General features: G+C 45.2%; 1 protein-coding gene across 3 annotated transcripts in view; it reads right to left on the bottom strand.

Moving 5' to 3' along the window:
* The window catches only part of RECK (reversion inducing cysteine rich protein with kazal motifs), a 121,560-nt gene that overhangs the window by 44,492 nt on the left and 53,110 nt on the right, over window positions 1–23,958 (bottom strand). For all 3 annotated transcript variants that reach the window (XM_032964382.2, XM_032964391.2, XM_076069481.1), the window contains one exon: window positions 8,460–8,545. In XM_032964382.2, coding sequence (XP_032820273.1) covers window positions 8,460–8,545 — 86 coding nt within the window. The remainder of the gene's footprint in view (window positions 1–8,459; window positions 8,546–23,958) is intronic.

Raw genomic sequence — 23,958 nt, 5'->3', positions numbered from 1 at the left:
AGCTACTCACCAAGGCTTCCGACATAATACAATGCAACACAATTTGGAATTATACAGCGTCTAAATACACGGAACATAAACCGGTGGGTATAATATAGATTGAGGCAGCCGATCATAGGCTGAGGGGAAAACGGGAAGGTCCAGAGCCTGGAATTAATAGTAACGGGGAGTCGACAGCATGGATGTTAGGGGGAAGGGAGTTCCAGACTATTGGGGGAGCAGAGTAGAGTGAGCGACCTCCCACTGAGCGAATGTTGACTGGGGGCTTCAACAGAGGCCTTGGCTGCTGGAGCGGAGAATGTGTGCAGTGGAGCAAAGTGAGATGAGCGGGGGTAGAGGTGCGCAGGGCTGAGTCGTTGGAGTATCTTGAAGATAGTGCCATCTGAAATTTGATCCAAGATTGACTTGAAAGCCATTGGAAGGATTGAAGTATTGGAGGGATGTGGTCTCAATTCTAGAATGAAAGCTTTCGTGACTGCTAGGATCCATACTCTTTGGTTCTATTGGGTAAAGTCACGTAGGTGAAAATAGAATAACAAAAAATCACCACGTTTCGGCCACAACACAAGCGGCCTTCATCAGGTGAAGGGACGAGACTGTCTGGAGGACAGCGCTGGAGTGAGAGAAGCCACGCTTAGATCACGACCTTTAAGCTGTGTAAGAAAAAAATGTGGTCTCACTCACAGGTGTGGGTGGAGATCCTGGCAGATGGATTATGCATAATCTTGAGTTTGGAAATGAGCAATTTGGGGAGGTCATAGAGAAGAGAGTTGAGTTATAATGTGTTGAAAGCATTCATAAGGTTCTCAGTGTCAGTTGGGTTAATGAAATGAAAGAAGTGCAAGTTGTTGCACAGATGGGCGTCCGAGGTCCTGTTGATATGTTGACACGTGGAGGAAAATAAACGACAACTCAGGATCAATGATAACACCAATGTTGTCAGAATTTAAGAGGCTTAGGCTCAAATTGGAGTCTTTCCCGAGAATGGACTTTGTTCCAATGAGAAGTGCTTCAGTTTTGGCAACATCTAGCTGAAGGAAGTTAAGAGGAAACAAAGACCATATTGCATCAAGGCAGAATGTGCGAGAGGACAGTGAGGTTGAATCCATGTAGTCAGCCGTGATGTAGAGCTGCCTGGGTGTCAGTGGCATATAAATTATTATTAACAATAAGACTGGAGATGTTGCCAATAGGGAGTAGATTCATTGAGAAGGGCAGGGGCAGAGGATGGAATGATGTGGGGGTTTTGAGAGGAAGACAGTGATTGTATGGGAAACAGAAGGAGCAGGTTTGATAAGTAGGTGTGGAACGAGAATATGTATGTATGTTGAACTTTTTTTGCGCCGTACATAGCCAACCGTGCCAATCGGAAGATATAAGTATGCTGGAGAGTATAAGTCTGGTTTGGACCTTGCCAGAACTGACTTATCTGATCTTATGTCAGTCTTCCAAAGTGGATTTCAAGTGCAAATGCATTGCATTGTCTCTCAATTCTACAACCAAATAATGTTTTGCTCATTCCAGGGGATGGGGAGATTCTAGAAGAGGTTCCACTCTTCAGGGAAGCGAGATTTTTCAGAGTTGGGGGAGGGGGTGGTGCAGTGAGAACTACAGTGGTAGTGAGATTGCGAGGCCCCATTTTTTGGCACACTTTGATATATTTAATTTGAATGTGGTACGGTCATTGCTACAAATGTTTGTTAATTCAGCAGTGCTAATGTTGAGCATTCACACATGTCACTGCATTTTTGTTTAATTGGCTAAATATGCTTTGGCAATATGCGTGATTATGTCCATGCAGTTCAATGAGACTAGTTGAACACTGGAGCCGAAATGTTAACATCAAATAGATACTGTATCTAATGGCACAAAAAGCATGCAACTTTCACACAAAAAAAGTGTGAAAATAGGCACAGTATTACTATATTAACGGACTTGTGAAATCTGCTCTAAAATTAATATAATTAGCAGTACACAAGTCCATTTGGGTGGTTCAAGTTTGTACACTGTTTAAAGCAAGTGAACACATGACACAAATACCAATATCTTGATTTATTTTTTTATTTTTTGGCGTGATATAGCGGTTCGTATGACCATCATGACAGATCATGCGCAGCACTGTTCACTTGGCACGTGTCGCAGTGTGACACGTGGCAATTGTGCGGTTTCCAGCCAGCCACCACCAGAAGGCAGACACGTACGTTACGACATCAAAACAAATTAAGGTTTTCTTGATAAAACAAAACCGTATTTAAAATAAAGCCGCATTTAAATATATATCACTGAAATCATGTTCTGTGAAGCTGACAAATGAATTTCAGTCAACAAGCTACGGTCTGGGTGCTCTTTATCAAGACAAGCCAGAACCAGATGTAAATGGTTGGGAATTTTCAAAAGGCAAGCACCCCTCTTACATTGGCAGAGTATAACACTTGAGATGTATAACCTCCCAGAGAAATCACTACAAATTGTGTGTTTCTTCTTTCCTGAACCTGGCACTGTGCCCTCTTCCCCCCCACACCCTTGACCCACCCCTCATCTTAATCCGACATCACTGAGCCAAAATAAAATCAATAGAAATTAATTCTGTAAATGAGCAGGCAAGAACTTTTGTGGGCATCATTAACACTATTTTCATGTAGGATTTTTGTGTCATTGTCCATTCATTTGAAGCAAATTAACGCTGAGTAAACCATATCAAATAACACGGCCTGCAACCAAATACATTTCTCAGGGACAAATTAGGAAGAAGGGTATAAAGGTGGAATGTTTTGGCATGAGATCATACAAAAACCTCCCGGCCAGACGGGATGACAAAGGGGCAGGATCTTACATGGGCACACGCACTGGTAAGGGCGGTTGTGCGCATAATTAGAGAGTATTGTCGCTCACATAACAAGGAAACGATTAGTCCCACCTGCGCCAGGCTGCGTATCAGGTTGTGGAGAGGGGCGTAAGGAACCTTGGACCAGAGCCCGGATTAGGGAGCGTGGAAAGTGTGTCCCACACAAAGGACATGTCCAGACAGTGCTACACCATGACACGAGGAGACAGCATGCAGTGGGACATATTAACTGGTACTGTATAACATTGCTCGTGTAATACGCCTTCGTGGCCTGCTGCTAATAAAGTATGTCTTGGACGGAAAGCAGGATTTCGTGATATTGCTCCTTCCTTGATGAGACATTCAGTACTTTACCACTGACGATGTGGAACAAGTTTTGTGGAATACTACGTGGAACAAGTTATATTATGTTTGCTGTGTTGTCTTGACATTTGACACCACAAATGTGCCTCTCACATCAACATTCGCTGCAGAGATATTGTAGATTGTCTGACCTATAAAAGGCATTTTTGTCTCTCTGTCTGTCCGTCTGTCTATGTGTGTGTGTTCGCTCAAAAATCCTTGAAAGATCTGGGCAAAATCCCATCGATGAACTCCTCCGGCAGGCAAGGCTGCGTTGGCTGGGTCATGTAGCTCGCATGCCCAGCCACCGTATGCCTAAACAGATTTTGTTCGGCTGGATCGAGGGGGCTAAACGGGCGCGGCACGGGCTGGAGAGGAGATGGAATGATGTGGTACAGGAGGACGTGGAACTGAGTGGACTTGCCGATGACTGGTACAAGTGGCGTCAAGATCGGCCTCTGTGGAGGAGGCTCGTGAAGGACGCTATTGGGCAGTTTTAGGCAGTCGCCCTCCAACAACAACGGAGGGCGGAGGAGCGCCGCTCACAACAAAGAGCGGAGCGCCAGGTGGATAAAGCACAGCAAGTTGGCACAGTAGGGGGCACAGGTGGTGAATCAGCCAGTCATCTCAGTCAGTCGACCCATGGCATCTGGGTCTGCCCCGTGACCTCCTGCTGGCGGGCGTTCGACACTTCACGTGGCCTCAAGGTGCACATGGCCTGGCACAAGCATCGTGGTGACGTCACCGCCACTTAGTGGCGAATGGCGGTTATTATTGTTGTTGTGTGTTGGTCAGTGTCTGTGTGTGTAACCAATAAGCTTGTGCCGGAGGCCCCGGGGGGCCAGGCGTCTATGACGTCTCCTGGCCAAACCCCAATTGGCGGAGCCAGGAGATTGAATACCTACCCTCGGGGCTACTCTAGAAACAACGAAAAGCCACTACGGGTGGCCACGTGGAATGTTCGAACGCTCACTGCAGAGGAGAGGCTGCCACTCCTCTGTCGGGAGCTGGACCGGTACCGCCTGGATCTATGCGGCATACAGGAGGTCCGGTGGACCGGCTCTGGCTCCTGCCACCATGAGGGGTGGACAGTCCTCTACTCGGGGCAGCAGACTGCCAAACAACAGGGTGTGGGTCTTCTTTTGAACAAAATAATTAAGGGGGCGTGGGAGCGTGGCGGTGAGGTGTGGGAAGCTGTAAGCCCCAGGCTACTTTGGGCTCGCCTTCCCATCAACCGGAGGCGAGGAATGGTGGTCGTGGTTACTTATGCCCCCACCGAAGATGAACATCCGTGGAGGGATGCAGGCAAAGCCGATGAGTCAGATGCCTTCTATGACCTCCTGTCACAGGTGCTGGCTAAAGTGGCCCCTCGGGATAGAGTCATCATGTTGGGTGACTTCAATGCCCGAGTTGGTCATGATACTGGCACCTGGTCTGGAGTGATTGGAGGGCATGGGCCAGATCAGCTCAATAACAACGGTAGGAGGCTGCTAGATTTTTGTGCAGCCCATGGGCTTGTAATTACCAACACGCTGTTCCGGCATCGGCGCATCCACACAACATCATGGATGCATGCCGGGTCCAAGCAAGAACATCTGCTGGACTACATAGTGACGGACCAGCGAATGCGAGCCCATGTCCTTGACACCAGGACCTACCGTGGAGCTGATCTGCCCTCTGACCATCGACTAGTCATCTGTAAGATGCGCCTGCCATTCTTCCACTCCGGTGGTGGGTGTACACCCAGGACCCCATTCCAACATAAAGTGGCCTGGTCTCAGTTATCTGATGAAAGTTGCAAGCGAGAATTTCATCATCGCTTGCGGCTGGGATTGGCATCGTCCCCGACTCCTCCTGATGTCGAGGGTAAATGGGCGAGGTTTAGGACTGTGACTCATGCAGCTGCAATGGCTGCTTTGGGTACGCGGTCCAGACCTCCCCAGAGACCCTGGCTGACAGAGGAGGTGTTCAGGATGGTTGAGAAAAAGCGACAGGCCCACTGTCATCGGCTACAGAATCCCACGTCAGAGAATGAGGAGGCTTACCGCAGCCTTCGCTCGGAGGGTCGGAGAGCCATGAGGCGCTGCAAGGATGGGTGGTGGTCGCGGGTTGCTGAGGAGATGGAGTCTGCCTCAGTGGCCCGTGATCACAAATCTCTATTTAACTCCATCAAAAAAGTAACCTGCAGCGCCACACCTATTACCATCATTAGGGGAAAAAACAGTGATCCAATCTCCGACCCCCAGGAACAGGTTCGCAGATTTGCTGAGCATTTCCGTGAGGTCCTGGGGGAGGGAAAATCCCTCAGCCAGGAAAACATCGTGGCACAAAGTGAGGATGACCCTGCTGAGGCTGCGGTGCCTCAAATATTGGAAGAAGTCACCCCCTGTGAGTGGCTGGCTGAGGTGCCATCTGCTGAGGAAGTATTGAGGGCGATCCGGAGTCTGAGACCAGGAAAGGCAGCGGGCAGAGATGATCTCCCAAGCGAAATGCTGAGGGAGGGTGGCGTTTGTGCACAGACTGCCCTATATGACATCATAACAACAGTCTGGACCACTGGACGGGTTCCGCAGGATTGGAAGGATGCCCTGGTGGTCCCCCTTTTTAAGAAGGGGGACCGCACAGATTGTAACAACTACAGGGGCATCTCACTCCTCAGTGTGCCGGGAAAGGTCCTGGCAAGGATTATTCAGCATCGCCTTGCCAGGCACGCTGAGGAGAGGCTTGCGGAGCCCCAATGTGGTTTCAGGAAAGGGCGGTCCTGCACAGATGCCATATTTTCTGTCCGTCTGCTACAGCAGAGGTGTAGGGAATTCCAACAAGACCTACATCTCTGCTTTATTGACCTGGTCAAGGCCTATGATACCATCAGTAGGCCTGGGCTCTGGGTCGTTCTTCGTGCTTTTGGAGTACCTGACCCTCTGCTCACGATCATTAAGGACCTTCATGATGGTGAGCGGGCCCGGGTAAAACTACGTGGCCGGGAGTCAGAGCCATTCCCTGTACACCTTGGGGTGCGACAGGGATGTCCTCTGGCTCCCACATTATTTAACATCTATTTTGACCACGTAGTTCGTGAAGCCTTCAATAGCTGTACCGGGGGAATCTCCATATGGTACAGATATAATGGGAGGCTAATCGATGCCCGGGTGCGGTCAAGGGATGGCTCCCTATTGCTCAACCACGTTATGTATGCTGATGATTTGGTAATAGCTGCTCAGTCAGAGGAGGAGTTGGAGACGCTGCTGCTGAGACTGGAGCGTGCCACTAAGAGGTGGGGCCTTACCATCAGCCCCACCAAAACTAAGCACCTGCCTGGGTATTTTGTACCATCGGACACTCCACCCCCACAACTCCCAATCGATGATGGGGCAGTTGTGGAGAGAGTGGAGAGTTTCCCATACCTGGGCAGTGTGCTTATGACTGGCTCCAGTTTAACAGCAGAGGTCTCACTCCGAATCAGTCGAGCGGCAATATCTTTTCATCGGTTGCGTAACGCTGTGTGGAAGCTACCTGGTCTGTCGCTCCGCACTAAGCTTCGGGTCTTCTCGGCCACGGTCATTCCCTCCCTTCTCTACGCTTGCGAAACGTGGACCCCCCTAATGGAACATCCTCGCCGGTTAGAAACATTTAGGCTGGCCTGCCTACGATCCATCCTGGGTTTAACCAGACTGGATTGTGTGAGGAGCTCACAAATCCTTGAAAGATCTGGGCAGGGTCCCATCGGTGAGCTCCTCCGGCAGGCAAGGCTGCGATGGCTGGGTCATGTAGCCCGCATGCCCAGCCACCGCATGCCGAAACAGCTTTTGTTTGGCCGGATTGAGGGGGCTAAGCGGGCGCGGCACGGGCTAGAGAAGAGATGGAGTGATGTGGTACAGGAGGACGTGGAGCTGAGTGGACTTGCCGATGACTGGTACCAGCGGTGTCAAGATCGGCCTCTGTGGAGGAGGCTCGTGAAGGACGCTACTGGGCAGTTGGAGGCAGTCGCCCTCCAACAACAACGGAGGGCGGAGGAGCGACGCTCAGAACAACGAGCGGAGCGCCGGGTGGCTAAAGCACAGGAGGTTGGCACAGTAGGGGGCACAGGTGGTGCATCAGCCAGTCATCTCAGTCAGTCGACCCGTGGCACCTGGGTCTGCCCAGTGACCTCCTGCCAGCGGGCGTTCGACACTTCATGTGGCCTCACGGTGCACATAGCCTGGCACAAGCGTCGTGGTGACGTCACCGCCACTTAGTGGCGAATGGCGGTTGTTGTTGTTGTGTGTGTAAGTTGATGTGTCTGTCTGTCTTTTTCGCCCGGGCAACGCCGGGTACTTCCCGCTAGTTACCAATATAATTGTTTTCAAGAACACAACATCTGTGTATATATGTTTATTGCATAATTACATGTATGCACAGAAGCTCCAAACTTTTTACACACGTTTGTGTTGTTTGAAATGTATGGTTTTCTGGCCTGAATTTGACTATGTTAATATTGCTCTGCGGTCGTCCATTAACATGCTAATCACTCACATTAACATCGCCACCTCAGGGTGCTGGCCGTGGAGGCAGCTCAACGATCGCACATTAACATGCTAATTTTTACTTGGCAGCCCTTTGATTGGTGGAAAACCAACCACCGTCGTGGTCGCTGCCCACCACTTACATTAACATTGGCTGCTGACATTTGGGCTACTCCCATTTCAAAACTTTATAAACAATTTGCCTTTAGAAGCTAACCCCCTCTTCCTGATGACGAACGCTTGTGTTGCGATCGATTCGTCGTAGTTTTTTGTTATTTTCTTTGAACCTATCTACATGACTTTGCCAAAAGACCCAAAGAATCTGATACTTTACAATTCATGCAGGTTAAACTTTTCAACTATTTTTTTTTATTTTACCAGCTATACAGCTCTTTTTCAGAAGCGACCTGGGTACAAATGATAGCTCCACAAAGTGGCTTATCAAGTGGAAATTTATAGCAGCCAAATACCCTAAGCACATGTTTCTAAATTGTGTGGGGATCGAACTCACAATCTCCTGTATACCAGGCGAGGTAGTTAACATCTTGCCACCGTAGTGCCCATTAGCTTATTATCAAATATGAAACTTTTTATTTATTTTACCAGGTTAAGGCAAAATGCCGGCGTTACTGGCAATAATCAGGATTTGATTGGTATATTTGGCCTCCTGCATGTTTGGCGATCGAGCTGCGCTGAGGGGACGTGGTATGAATAATGAATGATCACGACGTAATGATGATGTCGATGTGTATCGTGGGATCCCTTCTTACCTGGCGGCAGGCTCGCCTGCACTCGTTAGCGATGGCCAACTCGCAGCATCCTAGCCCCACCCAGCCCTCCGGCTTCCTCTGCACTCCTGGTGGGGGGAGGGGGGGGGCGGGATGGGTGAGGTGAGGTGGGTGCTGAGCGGTGAATGGTGAAAAAGGTGATGCGGTAAAACTGTCAAATTCACAAAGTTGATATTTCAGTAAAAGTTTGAGACCATGCCACCCTAATTTCAAGCGATCATGAGACCCAAAACAATGCAATAATTGAAAATAATATTGACATACAGTGAGGGAAAAAAGGATTTGATCCCCTGCTGATTTTTTACGTTTGCCCACTGACAATGAAATGATCAGTCTATAATATTAATGGTAGGTTTATTTGAACAGTGAGAGACAGAATAACAACAAAAATCCAGAAAAACGCATGTCGAAAATGTTATAAATTGATTTGCATTTTAATGAGGGAAATAAGTATTTGACCCCTCTGCAAAACATGACGCAGTACTTGGTGGCAAAACCCTTGTTGGCAATCACAGAGGTCAGACGTTTCTTGTAGTTGGCCACCAGGTTTGCACACATCTCAGGAGGGATTTTGTCCCACTCCTCTTTGCAGATCTTCTTCAAGTCATTAAGGTTTCGAGGCTGACGTTTGGCAACTCGAACCTTCAGCTCCCTCCACAGATTTTCTATGGGATTAAGGTCTGGAAACTGGCTAGGCCACTCCAGGACCTTAATGTGCTTATTCTTGAGCCACTCCTTTGTTGCCTTGGCCGTGTGTTTTGGGTCATTGTCATGCTGGAATACCCATCCACGACCCATTTTCAATGCCCTGGCTGAGGGAAGGAGGTTCTCACCCAAGATTTGACGGTACATGGCCCCGTCCATCGTCCCTTTGATGCGGTGAAGTTGTCCTGTCCCCTTAGCAGAAAAACACCCCCAAAGCATAATGTTTCCACCTCCATGTTTGACGGTGGGGATGGTGTTCTTGGGGTCATAGGCAGCATTCCTCCTCCTCCTCCAAACACGGCGAGTTGAGTTGATGCCAAAGAGCTCCATTTTGGTCTCATCTGACCACAACACTTTCACCCAGATGTCCTCTGAATCATTCAGTTGTTCATTGGCAAACTTCAGACGGGCATGTATATGTGCTTTCTTGAGCAGGGGGACCTTGCGGGCGCTGCAGGATTTCAGTCCTTCACGGCGTAGTGTGTTACCAATTGTTTTTTTGGTGACTATGGTCCCAGCTGCCTTGAGATCATTGACAAGATCCTCCCGTGTAGTTCTGGGCTGATTCCTCACCGTTCTCATGATCATTGCAACTCAGCGAGGTGAAATCTTGCATGGAGCCCCAGGCCGAGGGAGATTGACAGTTCTTTTGTGTTTCTTCCATTTGCGAATAATCGCACCAACTGTTGTCACCTTCTCACCAAGCTGCTTGGCAATGGTCGTGTAGCCCATTCCAGCCTTGTGTAGGTCTACAATCTTGTCTCTGACATCCTTGGAGAGCTCTGTGGTCTTGGCCATGGTGGAGAGTTTGGAATGTGATTGATTGATTGCTTCTGTGGACAGGTGTATTTTATACAGGTAACAAGCTGAGATTAGGAGCACTCCCTTTAAGAGTGTGCTCCTAATCTCAGCTCGTTACCTGTATAAAAGACACCTGGGAACCAGAAATCTTTCTGATTGAGAGGGGGTCAAATACTTATATCCCTCATTAAAATGTAAATGAATTTATAACATTTTTGACATGCGTTTTTCTGGATTTTGTTGTTGTTATTCTGTCTCTCACTGTTCAAATAAACCTACCATTAAAATGATAGACTGATCATTTCTTTGTCAGTGGGCAAACGTACAAAATCAGCAGGGGATCAAATACTTTTTTTCCCTCACTGTATTTTAACAGAAATCCACAGCAGGATGGGGGTTGCTTGATCATACTTCACCAAACTGGTCAGTGCAAGTTGTTGAAATGGCTACCTAGGACCAGTTCAGATCAAATGTCCCACTCTTGTAAACAATACTCTTGGTTCTTTCGGTAAAGTCACGTCTTGTAAACAATGACTGGAAATCAAACTCAGGCCTCCGGGTTCACAGTACAACACGCTAACCACTTCGCCACCGCTCCACCCCGTACTTTTAAATATATTTAAATATATTAAGTCATAAAATGCAATTCTATTTAATTTTCACCATAAACATTGAATGTATTCAACGCATAAAAGTTTAATGTGCCACATTTTTCCATTAAATTCCCTCAGCAGTCCTAGAATGGCAGATTTTGCATTCGGGTTTACTGTACGGCATACAATCAAATTGCAGAGCAGTGGGAATAGGCAGCATTTCTACCATCTTCAATTTCACACATCGGGATGCTTCCAGGCATTCTCCGCACCAAAAAAACCCCATCTCATTTGCTAGGGGTTTCCATCGGTAGTGGAACCCAGCGGGGCCCCTATCCGCTTTAATGGAGGGAGCGCATTTTTGTTAAATGCCAGGCTGCTTGCTGTCTCAGGCAGAAACATATGGCAGGAAGAAACATCATCACTAACAAGCACTCATAATGAGGACATTAATTGGGTTTGAAATCAATTAACAGGCCCTCGGTTCTCACTGCAGGGGCCACCACTGGGTGCACGCATACACACCACATGACAATAGGGAAGGAGAAATATAATGGCAATGTGGGTTTTCGGGGGAGCGAATCAGTGCTGGTTCGTAGCAGAAAACCTCCTCCTCCTCTTCATGCGAGGCACATTGGCGTCAGCCTCGGTTGTAGTTCGTGCACAATAGCAGACTTGGCAACACTGCCGAATTAGGCGTTAGACTGCCGATTTTTTAACTTTCCTTTAACGGAACATTTTCCAAAGCTAATCATACCGCTGGATGCCGTCTTAGGAGAGGGGAAAATCACGTAGAAATCGTCGCGTGGTGAAAGTGTTTAAAAATCGACAGCCTGCCGCTTGCATCGGCAGTGTGGGCGAGTGTGCATTAATGATTTGCTACGGGCAAGTGTCACCCCTCCATCCTATGTTATCCTGTGTTCCACCAGGTGTATGTTATCGAATGCATCTAATAGAGTGTGACTCGTCATATTAAGTAGTCAAAATAAATTAATAAGATACAGAATGCTGAGTGTGTCTTGTCATATTAAGTAGCCAAAGAATATTACGTATAGAATTATGCAGACACACGTCATTACACTCAGGGTCAATGTAGAGTAAATGCCAGGTATGACAGCGATACAAACTGGCGCACAAACTGAAGTTATTTATAACTGGCCAAATATACCACAGTAATTATCATAATACTAATCACACTGTAATGCGTGCATGTCAGTGCACTCGACTATGTATACCGAGAACTACACTTGATTCCCAGCCAGTGAGTGGTATCAACATTTGCGCTGGGCCTCCCATAGGTTGACTCAGCCTTAAAAAGTAAACCTGTTGCGGGTGTGTAAACATCAGCGCTGGGGAGACAAAGGGTGTTGTGTAGGCCATGCCATCCCCTTATGTGCAGGCCTTAATAGGTAACGGCACTTGCCCCACACGTTTATGAAGGCTGTTACGGAAAATTGTTATGAGTCTAAAAAAATCCTTGACAGAGCCAGTGCAGACAGGTTCCTCATCTTCTGAGGTCCACCACAGTAATGACAACCATACTGACACCACCAGTGCTCGATACAGCATAACTGTGCCTACTTGCGCATCACATTTGGCAGCGTGAAATGTCTTCCTTTTCCAGCACCCTTTGTTTCCAAGGTGACAGCTTTCAAACAAAACTGCACATTTTCCGTTTCCTTGGAAACCAAGTTGAAGAGTAATGGGCCAAGTGGAGCCTATCCAATGGGGAACTTCATTGTGACTTGAGTAGGCGAGCACAGATGGGTGCCGTCTCTTACGCCAGCCCTCATTGCCCTGGTCCCAACCATGCTAATAGCACACACACTCGCTTTGAATGTCTCAAAGCTTCGGTTATCAACAGCTGCTCTTTCACAACAATTAACAGGTCCTACTGAACACAGCATGTGGTCGTCATTTCATTTCAACCTGTGATGTAGATTGACCTGTGTTAATCCGAAATTAGATTTTCAGATTAAACATTGATTTGCTTCTCAGAGAAACAAATCCAAGTCGATGTGAAACACAGGGAGCTTTGCATTAATTTATAATCATGGATGGCGGATGTCTAATTGCACAGACAAATACCCGACTACAATAATTCATGCATTAACTCTATCCACTTTGGTGGACTGCTACTACATATATGACTGCTGTGAAATTATATTTTAAAATGTCAACACATTCCAGGGAGGTTGCTTTGACATCGGGTGCAGAGTGCCAAGGTCGTGAACCTTCCCGTGTCACTCTGACCGTAACCCCAGCAGTGCCATTCCTTTCTGAGAATAGATAAAAATTAAAAAATGACCCTACTAATAGCCTAGCGATAAAAACCAACAAGATCATCACAAGTTTGACCTCCCTAATCGAACCAACTAAACGTCCCTCCCTAAAACCTTCTGCTGCAAGACCCCCTAGATTCTATGGTCTTCCCAAGATTCATAAAGAAGGCACCCCACTACGACCCATCGTATCCACGATAAACTCCCCTACCTATAGACTAGCCCGTTTTCTGTCAGATACCTTGCTGCCTTTCACGGGCAAGACCGCCTCAGCAGTACTTAACTCAGTCCAATTGGTCTCTATGGTCAAAGACTTTGTACTGTCCCCTGACGATATCCTTGTCAGCTTCGATGTGGTCTCTCTGTTCACCAAGGTCCCAGTACTTGATACCATTGAAATAATTGAAAATTTGGTCCAACATGGACTAGACCCCGATACACCTGCGCTGGTTAGGCACTGCCTCACCAATACCTACTTTACTTGGAATGGCACCTTCTACAAACAAAATGAGGGTAACCCCATGGGATCCCCCTTGTCACCAGTAATAGCCAATATTTTCATGGAAAATTTTGAATCAGACGCCATCCAGACTTCCACCCTCAGACCATCCCTGTGGAAGAGATATGTAGACGACACTTTCGTCATTTGGCCACATGGCCTCCCAGCTTTTAACCTTTTCCTAGACCACATTAATTCCAGACACCCCGCCATCAAATGCACCATGGAAGTGGAGAAAGATGGCAAGCTGCCATTCTTGTATGTTCTGTTTGAGAGGAGACCTGATGGCTCATTGGGACATTCTGTCTACAGGAAACCCACCCACACAGATTCCTACTTGAAACCTGATTCCCGCCACCACCCAACGCAAAATAATTCTCTCATCAAAACGTTATACCACAGGGCTCATTGCATTTCGGACCAACACCACCTGACCAGTGAATTAAAACATGTACATCTGGCCCTCAAAAGGAATGGATACTCTGACCGTACCATCCGCCAAGCTCTTTCTCCCTCCATACAGAAACAACCACTTGATACTCCGATCAAAACCATCACACTACCAAATATAGCAGGCGTTACTAAAAAAGATCTCCAAAATTCTAAACAAACACAAGATCCTGGTCCAGTTCAATACAGTACACAAAATCCGTGACCTGATCCCTTCCGTGAAGGATGTCATTCCTGACTTACAGTACCCCGGGGTTTACAAATTGACCTGCATCTGTGGTGACTGCTATATCGGGGAGATGAAACGACATGTCTCTGACCGAATTCGCGAGCACAAATCAGATTTGAAACACGGCAGAACGAATTCTTCTGCCGTAGCTGATCACTGTTACAACGCTGTGGGTGATCACGATATAATTTTCTACAATACCAAGGTTCTTTGCAAACCCACGGGTTTTTATCAGAGATTTGTTCACGAGGCAATTCAGATTTACAAACACAGACACAATTTCAACCGAAAAGATGGTTTCAAATTAAGCAACCATTGGAAAGATGTTCTAAATCGAACCAAACATTAAACTAATTTTCAATGGTACAGTATATTTATTCAAGTAGTGGCATTCCAAACTTTCAAGGTGGTGTATTATCATCCTATGCTAATTCCAAGCTTTCTCAGTAGTACGTTTTATGCTAATTTCCTTTGTCAAGGCGTTTTCTGTTTACCCCTTCACAGCTTAAAAGGAGGCGAAACTGCGCTTGGCTTTCTTCACTCCAACGCTGTCCTCTGGACAGTTTGGTCCCTTCACCTGATGAAGGCCACTTGTGTCATGGCCGAAACGTCGTGATTTTTAATTTTTATTTTTTATTTTCATTTTTATTTTTTACCTACGTGACTTTACCGAATAGAACCAAAGAGTAATAAAGCGAGACTTTCCGCAGACAAGTACGAGTGAAAATTGTTTTTTGCAAAGTCAACCAGGATGTGCCTGACATCGACTCAAAGCTCGCCTCACACACCCTCTCCTTAGAGCTGTATATCATCCCGATCTCCTCCAGCAAAATTATCAATTAACTTTCCACAGAAACAAGTTAATGTCAATGTGAAATGTGCTCATGATTTGTATTCATTTATAATTACATGGCTAAGTTTGTAACAGCACAGACAAGGAAATGCGCAATAAGCAACAGAATGCAATCCTTGGCCAATTCATTTCAAATGGAATTTACTCAAAAGCTTAAATAGAATTACCACACATCCGTGTTCCGGTAAATTATTATTCAAGGATTTAGATCAATCATTAATCAATATTATCTATTAATATATCAATACACTGTGAATTAAAGCATTTCCAGGACAAGATAATCGGTAGAGCTGTGGTTATTTAGTTTGTTTTTTAAAAAGTAAACTTATTCTTTAACTTTCGCATTTTTACATTTCATGTTCAGTTCATGTTTTAGGAACGTTTATTAAAATATGTTTTATATAGATACAGTATAGATCAAAGGACTAAAAAAAATCATTGCACTTGTGCTCCAAATGTTTTTCGGTGCAACCCAACATCTTTTACTGCTCACACAAGGGAAAGGATGACAATGATGTGACATTTGACAAAGACATGATTGGTATGTGTGCTGCATACAATAGCCATTCGAAAAGGTTATATGCACTTATGTTTGCATGAAGAGTGAAAAAAGAATGGGGTAAAGATCAGTGGCCTGGATAAACTAAATATTTATACCCTTACAACACGCACGCTAAATGGCACCATTTCCCCAAAGCGTGCATTTTTTTCGCCTCTGCATAAATAAAATGCATGCCGCATTTGTTGTGGAAAGTAATACATTTTATGATTATTATGCTTATTTTCTCAGGAAAGCCTCGCTTAGTCTTAGGACTCTTTTTAGGAGGGTCGTGCCTAGCTTTTGCAATGGGGGGCGATGTTGCTATGTGTCATCCCAATTTTAGTAATTTGCAGGCATTTTTTTAAGAATTGGGATGTTTTGCCAATACCAGTTACATTGTCTGTTTTTTTGAGCTGTGGAAGGAAAGTGGGGAAACCCTGAGGAAAGAAAACACATGCAGAACAGGGTCGAACATGCAAACTCCACACAGAAAGGCACCCGAGTCGGCAACCAAAGCCAGGTGTTTATTGCTGTGAGGCACAAGTGTTACCACTGCACCACCCTGCCGCCCATTTATAAAGCGTGTATGTAAAATAAACAAAGAAAACATTTTTTTATTTGTATGATCTATATCTTTTTTTAGTCGTGCAAATGTAAACAACAACGTTTAACGAAACCGATCAAAATGGCTAATGGTCCAAGCCTGTTCACCTTAGGACTCAAGGTAACGGAGATCAAATTGAACATTCACCTCTCTACGTCATATATAACGCTCATGTTATAAACAAACACAAGAAACACCATTTTTAGACAGCATGACATTATTTTAGGAGCTGTTTCACACAGGGCATAGTTTCAGTAGAACCGAAAACACATGGCCCTTTTGGGATACTTGGCAACAATTAACCCAATTGTAAAAAAAAACTGAATTGGACACCGACTTTGGGCACCTTTTGGGGCACTTAGCAGTAATTAATCTCATTGTTCAAAACGAAACTGGACACTCAGATTTCAAAGATACTTATGCATTTGTGATGAGCAACAGAAAGTTTTTTCCTCCACAAGCAATAAATACGGTCGCTGCATCATCATAAACTGACCCCATTTCCTTTCTGACGATGTGGTGGCTAAACATGAAGTATTCATCACTCTGGGCCACCTAACACACTTGAGGCTGCGAATTTATTGGCAAAAGGCCCTGTCGTGGACGGAGGAAATTTTACCAAGGAGTAACCGATGGCAACGGTAAGGGATGCAATAAGGGATTATTTGATGAGATTTTTACTTTCACCATCACCATCTTCAGTCTTGATTCGAAGCTTTCGTGACTGCAGGTTCTTTCGGCAAAGTCACGTAGAAAGAAATTAAATAAAAATAGAATACGACGTTTCTATTGCAACACAAGCAACCATCATAAGGTACAAATGAATGAGAAAACAAACATAGTAAACTTGGAAATATAATGCAATACAACACATAGACACGGAGACACACAGACAGATACATAAGCAGAGAGAGACTCACACAGAGGCAAAGAGAGAGACACACATTAATTTATTTCTATGTGACTTTACCGAAAGAACCAAAGAGTAATCATCAGTCTTTATAAATCCACTGCGTAATGAAGGCCTCCCCAAGTCATTGCCATATCTCACGATCCTGGAATGTGATACTCAATCGGGCACCTGCATTTCCTTTACAAATGTAAAAACGGTTGATGCCACTAATGCAAGAAAGAAAGTGACACGACATACAGTGAGGGAAAAAAAGTATTTGATCCGATGCTGATTTTGCACGTTTGCCAACTGACAAATAAATGATCAGTCTATAATTTTAATGGTAGGTTTATTTGAACAGTGAGAGACAGAATAACAACAAAAAAATGCAGAAAAACGCATGTCGAAAATGTTATAAATTGATTTGCATTTTAATGAGGGAATAAGTATTTGATCCCTCTGCAAAACATGATTTAGTACTTGGTGGCAAAACCCTTGTTGGCAATCACAGAGGTCAGACGTTTCTTGTAGTTGGCCACCAGGTTTGCACACATCTCAGGAGGGATTTTGTCCCACTCCTCTTTGCAGATCTTCTCCAAGTCATTAAGGTTTCGAGGCTGACGTTTGGCAACTCGAACCTTCAGCTCCCTCCACAGATTGTCTATGGGATTAAGGTCTGGAGACTGGCTAGGCCACTCCAGGACCTTAATGTGCTTCTTCTTGAGCCACTCCTTTGTTGCCTTGGCCGTGTGTTTTGGGTCATTGTCATGCTGGAATATCCATCCACGACCCATTTTCAATGCCCTGGCTGAGGGAAGGAGGTTCTCACCCAAGATTTGACGGTACATGGCTCCGTCCATTGTCCCTTTGATGCGGTGAAGTTGTCCTGTCCCCTTAGCAGAAAAACACCCCCAAAGCATAATGTTTCCACCTCCATGTTTGACGGTGGCGATGGTGTTCTTGGGGTCATAGGCAGCATTCCTCCTCCTCCAAACACGGCGAGTTGAGTTGATGCCAAAGAGCTCCATTTTGGTCTCATCTGACCACAACACTTTCACCCAGTTGTCCTCTGAATCATTCATATGTTCATTGGCAAACTTCAGACGGGCATGTATATGTGCTTTCTTGAGCAGAGGGACCTTGCGGGCGCTGCAGGATTTCAGTCCTTCATGGGGTAGTGTGTTACCAATTGTTTTCTTGGTGACTATGGTCCCAGCTGCCTTGAGATCATTGACAAGATCCTCCCATGTAGTTCTGGGCTGATTCCTCACCGTTCTCATGATCATTGCAACTCCACGAGGTGAGATCTTGCATGGAGCCCCATGCCGAGGGAGATTGACAGTTCTTTTGTGTTTCTTCCATTTGCGAAAAATCGCACCAACTGTTGTCACCTTCTCACCAAGCTGCTTGGCAATGGTCTTGTAGCCCATTCCAGCATTGTGTAGGTCTACAATCTTGTCCCTGACATCCTTGGAGAGCTCTTTGGTCTTGGCCATGGTGGAGAGTTTGGAATCTGATTGATTGCTTCTGTGGGCAGGTGTCTGTTATACAGGTAACAAGCTGAGATTAGGAGCACTCCCTTTAAGAGTGTGCTCCTAATCTCTCAGCTCGTTACTTGTATAAAAGATACCTGGGAGCCAGAAATGTTTCTGATTGAGAGGGGGTCAAATACCTATTTCCCTCATTAAAATTCAAATCAATTTATAACATTTTTGACATGCGTTTTTCTGGATTTTGTTGTTGTTATTCTCTCACTGTCCAAATAACCCTACCATTAAAATTATAGACTGATCATTTATCTGTCAGTGGGCAAATGTACAAAATCAGCAGGGGATCAAATACTTTTTCCCTCACTGTATACTGTATATTTTACAGTGTGTGTGTGTGCCCCTTGCGAATATTTATGATGCCAATAAAATACCCGTTATATATTTTGAAAAGCTGGAATCTGAAATTGCGTGGGCAAAGTAAAATAATATTTATATACGATCAAATTTTTATTATGCACCGTACAACATTATACTACAGCATAAAAATGATGTTTCTCGTAAAAGCTGCATATATTTAGGATTCATATATTTTATCCATTATACTCTTTGGTTCTATTCGGTAAAGTCACGTAGGTAAAATATAAAACAACAAAAATCACGACGTTTCGGCCACAACATAAGTGGCCTTCTTCAGGTGAAGGAACAGAACTGTCGTCCCGACAGTCGGGACGACAGTTCTGTTCCTTCACCTGTTCCTTCACCTGAAGAAGGCCACTTGTGTTGTGGCCGAAACGTCGTGATTTTTGTTGTTTTATTTTTTACCTACGTGACTTTACCAAATAGAACCAAAGAGTATGGATCCTTGCAGTCACGAAAGCTTCAAATCTAGAATTTATCCATTATATTACAAAGGAAAGGCCTCTGTATATAAACAGATGTTGTGTGGGAGGCACACTGCTTAAAATTAATCAAGCAGTATTGTTCCGGGTATCCACGAACCACTGACAATTGCAGCTTCTTAGCCACTATCCTGGCAGCCCCGAAGGCTCAGACATAACTTGATGCACCAGTCTTTGGCGGAAAGAACTAGCATGCCATAAGCGGGAGTGTTCACTCCGTTTGAAAGAGGTGAGCTTTGTTGTTATTATTCGTAATTGCAGGTGTGATTCACATGTTAAAAACTGGGCAGTTATACCTGGCGAAGCCGATTAAAACTACTCTGCCCACAGCAAATCACCAGGCAAGACGCATGAAATGTGAATCTTGCCATATGGGTTAAATCATATTAATTATTTTAGTTTATGCTACTTTTAATGCTCGCAAAGCTTATTTTGTTTTTATTCTTGGGCTCTGGATATTGGGTGAGATTTACATCTTCGCAAAAGGATCTAAACACGTCGCCTCGGCGATTTGTCCCCTTTTTCGGTGACAAAGATACCGGCACATTTTTTTAATTCCAAAATTAGGAAGGAGAGTAACATTGATACAGCAGAACGTGAAAGCAGCCCTTTTGCATTGCACTCCTCAAGCTGAGACTGCCACTCGCTGAGAGGGAGTTCACTCCAGGGCTCACATTCCCGAAAGAGCACAACCGGCAGGGATGTGTGGTGTAAGGGATGTGTGTGCAATTCACAATCGCCCCTCCCAGTGATGGGGTGAATGGGCAGCTGACAGAAAAAGTAAAGTATAACATAGAAGATTTCTAATGTGTACTACTGCACAGGTTTTCGCAGTTATGATTTATAACTCTACGATGTGTTTTCAGGTTGTACCGTGTGTTGTTGAGTGATCCGCTCAATGTTTAGGGGGCTTCTTTAGGAAGTGGATTGAGCAGCTCACTTTCTCAATTCAGTTCCTCAAGAATCTCCCAGTGCATGGAGTGAAACGTTAGACATCATGCCAAACAGAGTGCGGTACAAGAGGAAAATGCACGGGAGAGCTATTTCGTATGTCATCAGAGGGTCATCAAATAATGTGTTATGGGCAATTTTACCCAAGGTTTCAACACACACATAAACACAATACTTGAATATAAGTATGTATGGTGCTTACTTTTAAAAAACAATTGTAGTGGTCCATGATCTAACTGGCAGCCACCATGCCCAGATTTGTGGCACTTGAAAATAATTGCGCAAATACATTAGCAAATGACACACGCTCGTGCTGCAGCGGCAAAATACTTGCAAAATGTCAATCGTGTTTTTCATCGGTATTCGTGAGGGAAAAGACAGAGATAAGATATACACATGCAGCAATTCCTACTTTGTTGCACGTCAATAGCAGAAAATGGCACTTCTGAATTTGACAATGAAACAGCCCAAGAGATGGGCCCAATACGGGACTCCTGTCAGCCAGCCACGCTGCCATATCTGCGTGACCTTTCCTGGGCCGCTCTCTCCAGGCGGCCCGGGATAAACCCATCAAACATAACCGATAACTCTTTTCCTCTGCTGCGGCGGGAAGCTGGCCTCTTTGTGATCTCTCTCGCACAGCGAGGGAGCCGTGGCCTTGCCCCCTCCTCTGCTCCTGCAACCCTCCCCATGACAATCGGTGGCGCTTTATTTGGCCGCTGTCACGAATGCGGTCTCAGTGCGGGGCGCTGAGACGGCCGGCACACACGCAGGGGTCACTCTTATCAGCCTGGGGCCAGACGCGCCGCTGGTTGGCAATCACTGCACGGCATATACCCGGCACTACCGGGCCAGCCTTGAATTATGTATTTTCCACAGTGTTTTTAGCTGACACTGTGTTTTCATTTGAGAAGTGTTTTGTGTACAGGTTTTTTTTATCACCTTTATGGCTTAAGATAGCTTGATAATTATTATTTCTTGAATTGATTAAAATAATGTGACACTTAACGTGTAAATATGTACTGTATAGGTTATGAATTTCCTTGTAAACAGCAATGGCGAGGCCACACAATCACGAGAGCATATTGCTGTTCTTTTTGTCAATTTCACGAGTTCTGCACAAAGGAAGGATTCAGTTGAAACAACGGTGCAGGTTTATGAAATCTCCTCATCCCCCGCACCTCTGTCCAACCAGAAGTATAAATGGGTACAGTATAGTTATTTGATTGGCGGATTTAGTGTGATGAGATAAAGAGTTGGACACCCCTTCTTCTTCCAACAAGTCTAACCATCGTAAAAGTTTAGGCCAAAATACGCCCTTCCATCAGCTGCGACGACAAGATGGACTCTTTAGAGCCTCATCTAGTGGAGGCCCTTCCATTAGCTGCCTCGACAAGATGGACTCTCGAGAGCTTCATCTAGTGGAGGCCCTTCCATCAGCAGCCTCGACAAGATGGACTCTCGAGAGCTTCATCTAGTGGAGGCCCTTCCATCAGCTGCCTCGACAAGATGGACTCTCTAGAGCCTCATCTAGTGGAGGCCCTTCCATCAGCTGCCTCGACAAGATGGACTATCTAGAGTCTAGAGCTTCATCTAGTGGAAGCCCTTCCATCAGCTGCCTCGACAAGATGGACTCTCTAGAGTCTAGAGCTTCATCTAGTGGAGGCCCTTCCATCAGCTGCCTCGACAAGATGGATTCTCTAGAGCTTCATCTAGTGGAGGCCCTGCCATCAGCTGCGACGACAATATGGACTCTCTAGAGCTTCATCTAGTGGAGGCCCTTCCATCAGCTGCCTCGACAAGATGGATTCTCAATAGCTTCATCTAGTAGAGGCCCTTCCATTAGCTGCGACGAGAGCAAATAATTTAAGTGCTGCACTTGTGTACAAAATACCACAGGTTTACGTAAAATAACATACAGCACTAGGCCCTTAGTGGTTCCTATCAGCACCCCTTTGTGAGCCACCATATTTCATAAGAGTGAACTGTCTGAACTCTAGCTTTGCCATGGAGCATTATTTATTGTAAACAGTAGACTACCCATGGTGCCAAGTCCCATCGCCAATCTATTTTTATTTAAATTACCGCAGAATGTATCAGCTGCGTGACAAATGGAATCATATCCTCTGACTTGGAGAAAACTTTCTTTTGAAAGATCTTGGCAGCATGAAGGGACAGGCACTGTGCGAAAAAAAGGCTTAACAAAAATAAATAACAAACACGTGTTGGGCGAGATAAACAAAGCAGGACAGCCGTCTAATGTTACGTGCCCTTGCACACATCACCTTGCACACACAGCAGCTGTGCGTGGACTCTAGCTTTATCCTTTTCGGCTCAAGTTATCACTTCACGATACTTTTTTGTTGTTGTTGGGGACTCCTGAAACGGGACACCGAGACGGCTGCTGCGATGACTTTTCCGCCTCTGTGGGGACGCCCAGTGAGACTACGCAAGTAATTACACAAAGCCTTGAAAAGTTACTGCATTACTGTGTTATTTACATTCGTTCTGGTAGCCTGCCATTCAAAGTGGGATGAAGTTTATTCAAAGTCAAAAGGTGAAAGAGTTCCCTTTACCAAACCGCTGGCGGGTGGCATCAATGTCAATTTAGTGGCCCTGAGCCACTAGATGAGATTTCACATTTCTATGGATTAGGCCAGTCTCTCTAAAGGGCAATCAAGCTTGATATCCATCATAGAGGTTTTCTGGGCAAGATCGCATAGATATAAATGTGTCGTTAAACCCGCCCCCACCTGACAGCCAATTAGTAAGGTTTGTCACGTAAACAAAACATGCCAATTAGTCACTAGTTCAGCAAGACTGGTGTGTTGGAGAGTAAACCGACAACATTTACAATTCGAATACGACGTTTCAGCCTAATCAGGCAACAGCCAGAACTGTGGAGAAATCCTGCTGTGTCGGTCTTAATTAGAGGGATAAATGGGATGTTATCACTTGTGATCCAATCAGGTGCGAAGACCAGAGGGGGGGTTAATGTATTCATATAAATTACAATTGGATAGCTATTCTTGGTTAGGTTATTCACAGTTAAACATTATGCATGTACATTCTGCCGTTTGGGTCCAAAGATCACAATACCTGATATTGGCTGCTCACAGTTAATCACCATCGACCAACGGTGACCTGTATCAGCATACAATTAAACAGTGTCACTTTATAATACGCTTCTAAGCAGCACCAAGCCTGTAACAGCTATCAGAACGATTACAATTATTTTATTCCTCTAAAATGTTATAGATTTTCTCATTAGTCTTGGCCAGTCGTAACTAGCTTTGCACAAAACCTCAACATTATGAAAATCAATTGAGTGTCCTTGGTGGCACGCGTGTTCTGCAACTTCTGCAACTGCCGACAGTTATTTTTGGGAGTTTTTAATATTTCTTTGGTGTTATTTTTGTCCCATGCTGCTCGTTCGTCCTGTCTGACCAACATAGCATTTGCCACAGGAGCAATTAATCCAGTACACACATTCTATTGATAGCTTCAGTAATACATATTAGTAATAGATCTTAGTTTTTTAATTTTATGTACCATGCCAATTTTGTGGGTTTACTCTCTGTATGTACCATGCTAATGTTGTGGGTTTACTCTTTAGTGACTAATTGGCATGTTTTGTTTACGTGACAAACCTTACTAATTGGATGTATCGAATGGTGCCAGGCTTAGCTACA

This window comes from Petromyzon marinus, chromosome 2, assembly GCF_048934315.1.
Source record: "Petromyzon marinus isolate PM22_M1 ecotype Great Lakes invasive population chromosome 2, UKy_Petmar_22M1.pri1.0, whole genome shotgun sequence".
Lineage (NCBI taxonomy): Eukaryota > Metazoa > Chordata > Hyperoartia > Petromyzontiformes > Petromyzontidae > Petromyzon > Petromyzon marinus.
The sequence above is the reverse complement of the archived record's forward strand: the minus strand, read 5'-3'. Positions and strand labels throughout refer to the sequence as shown.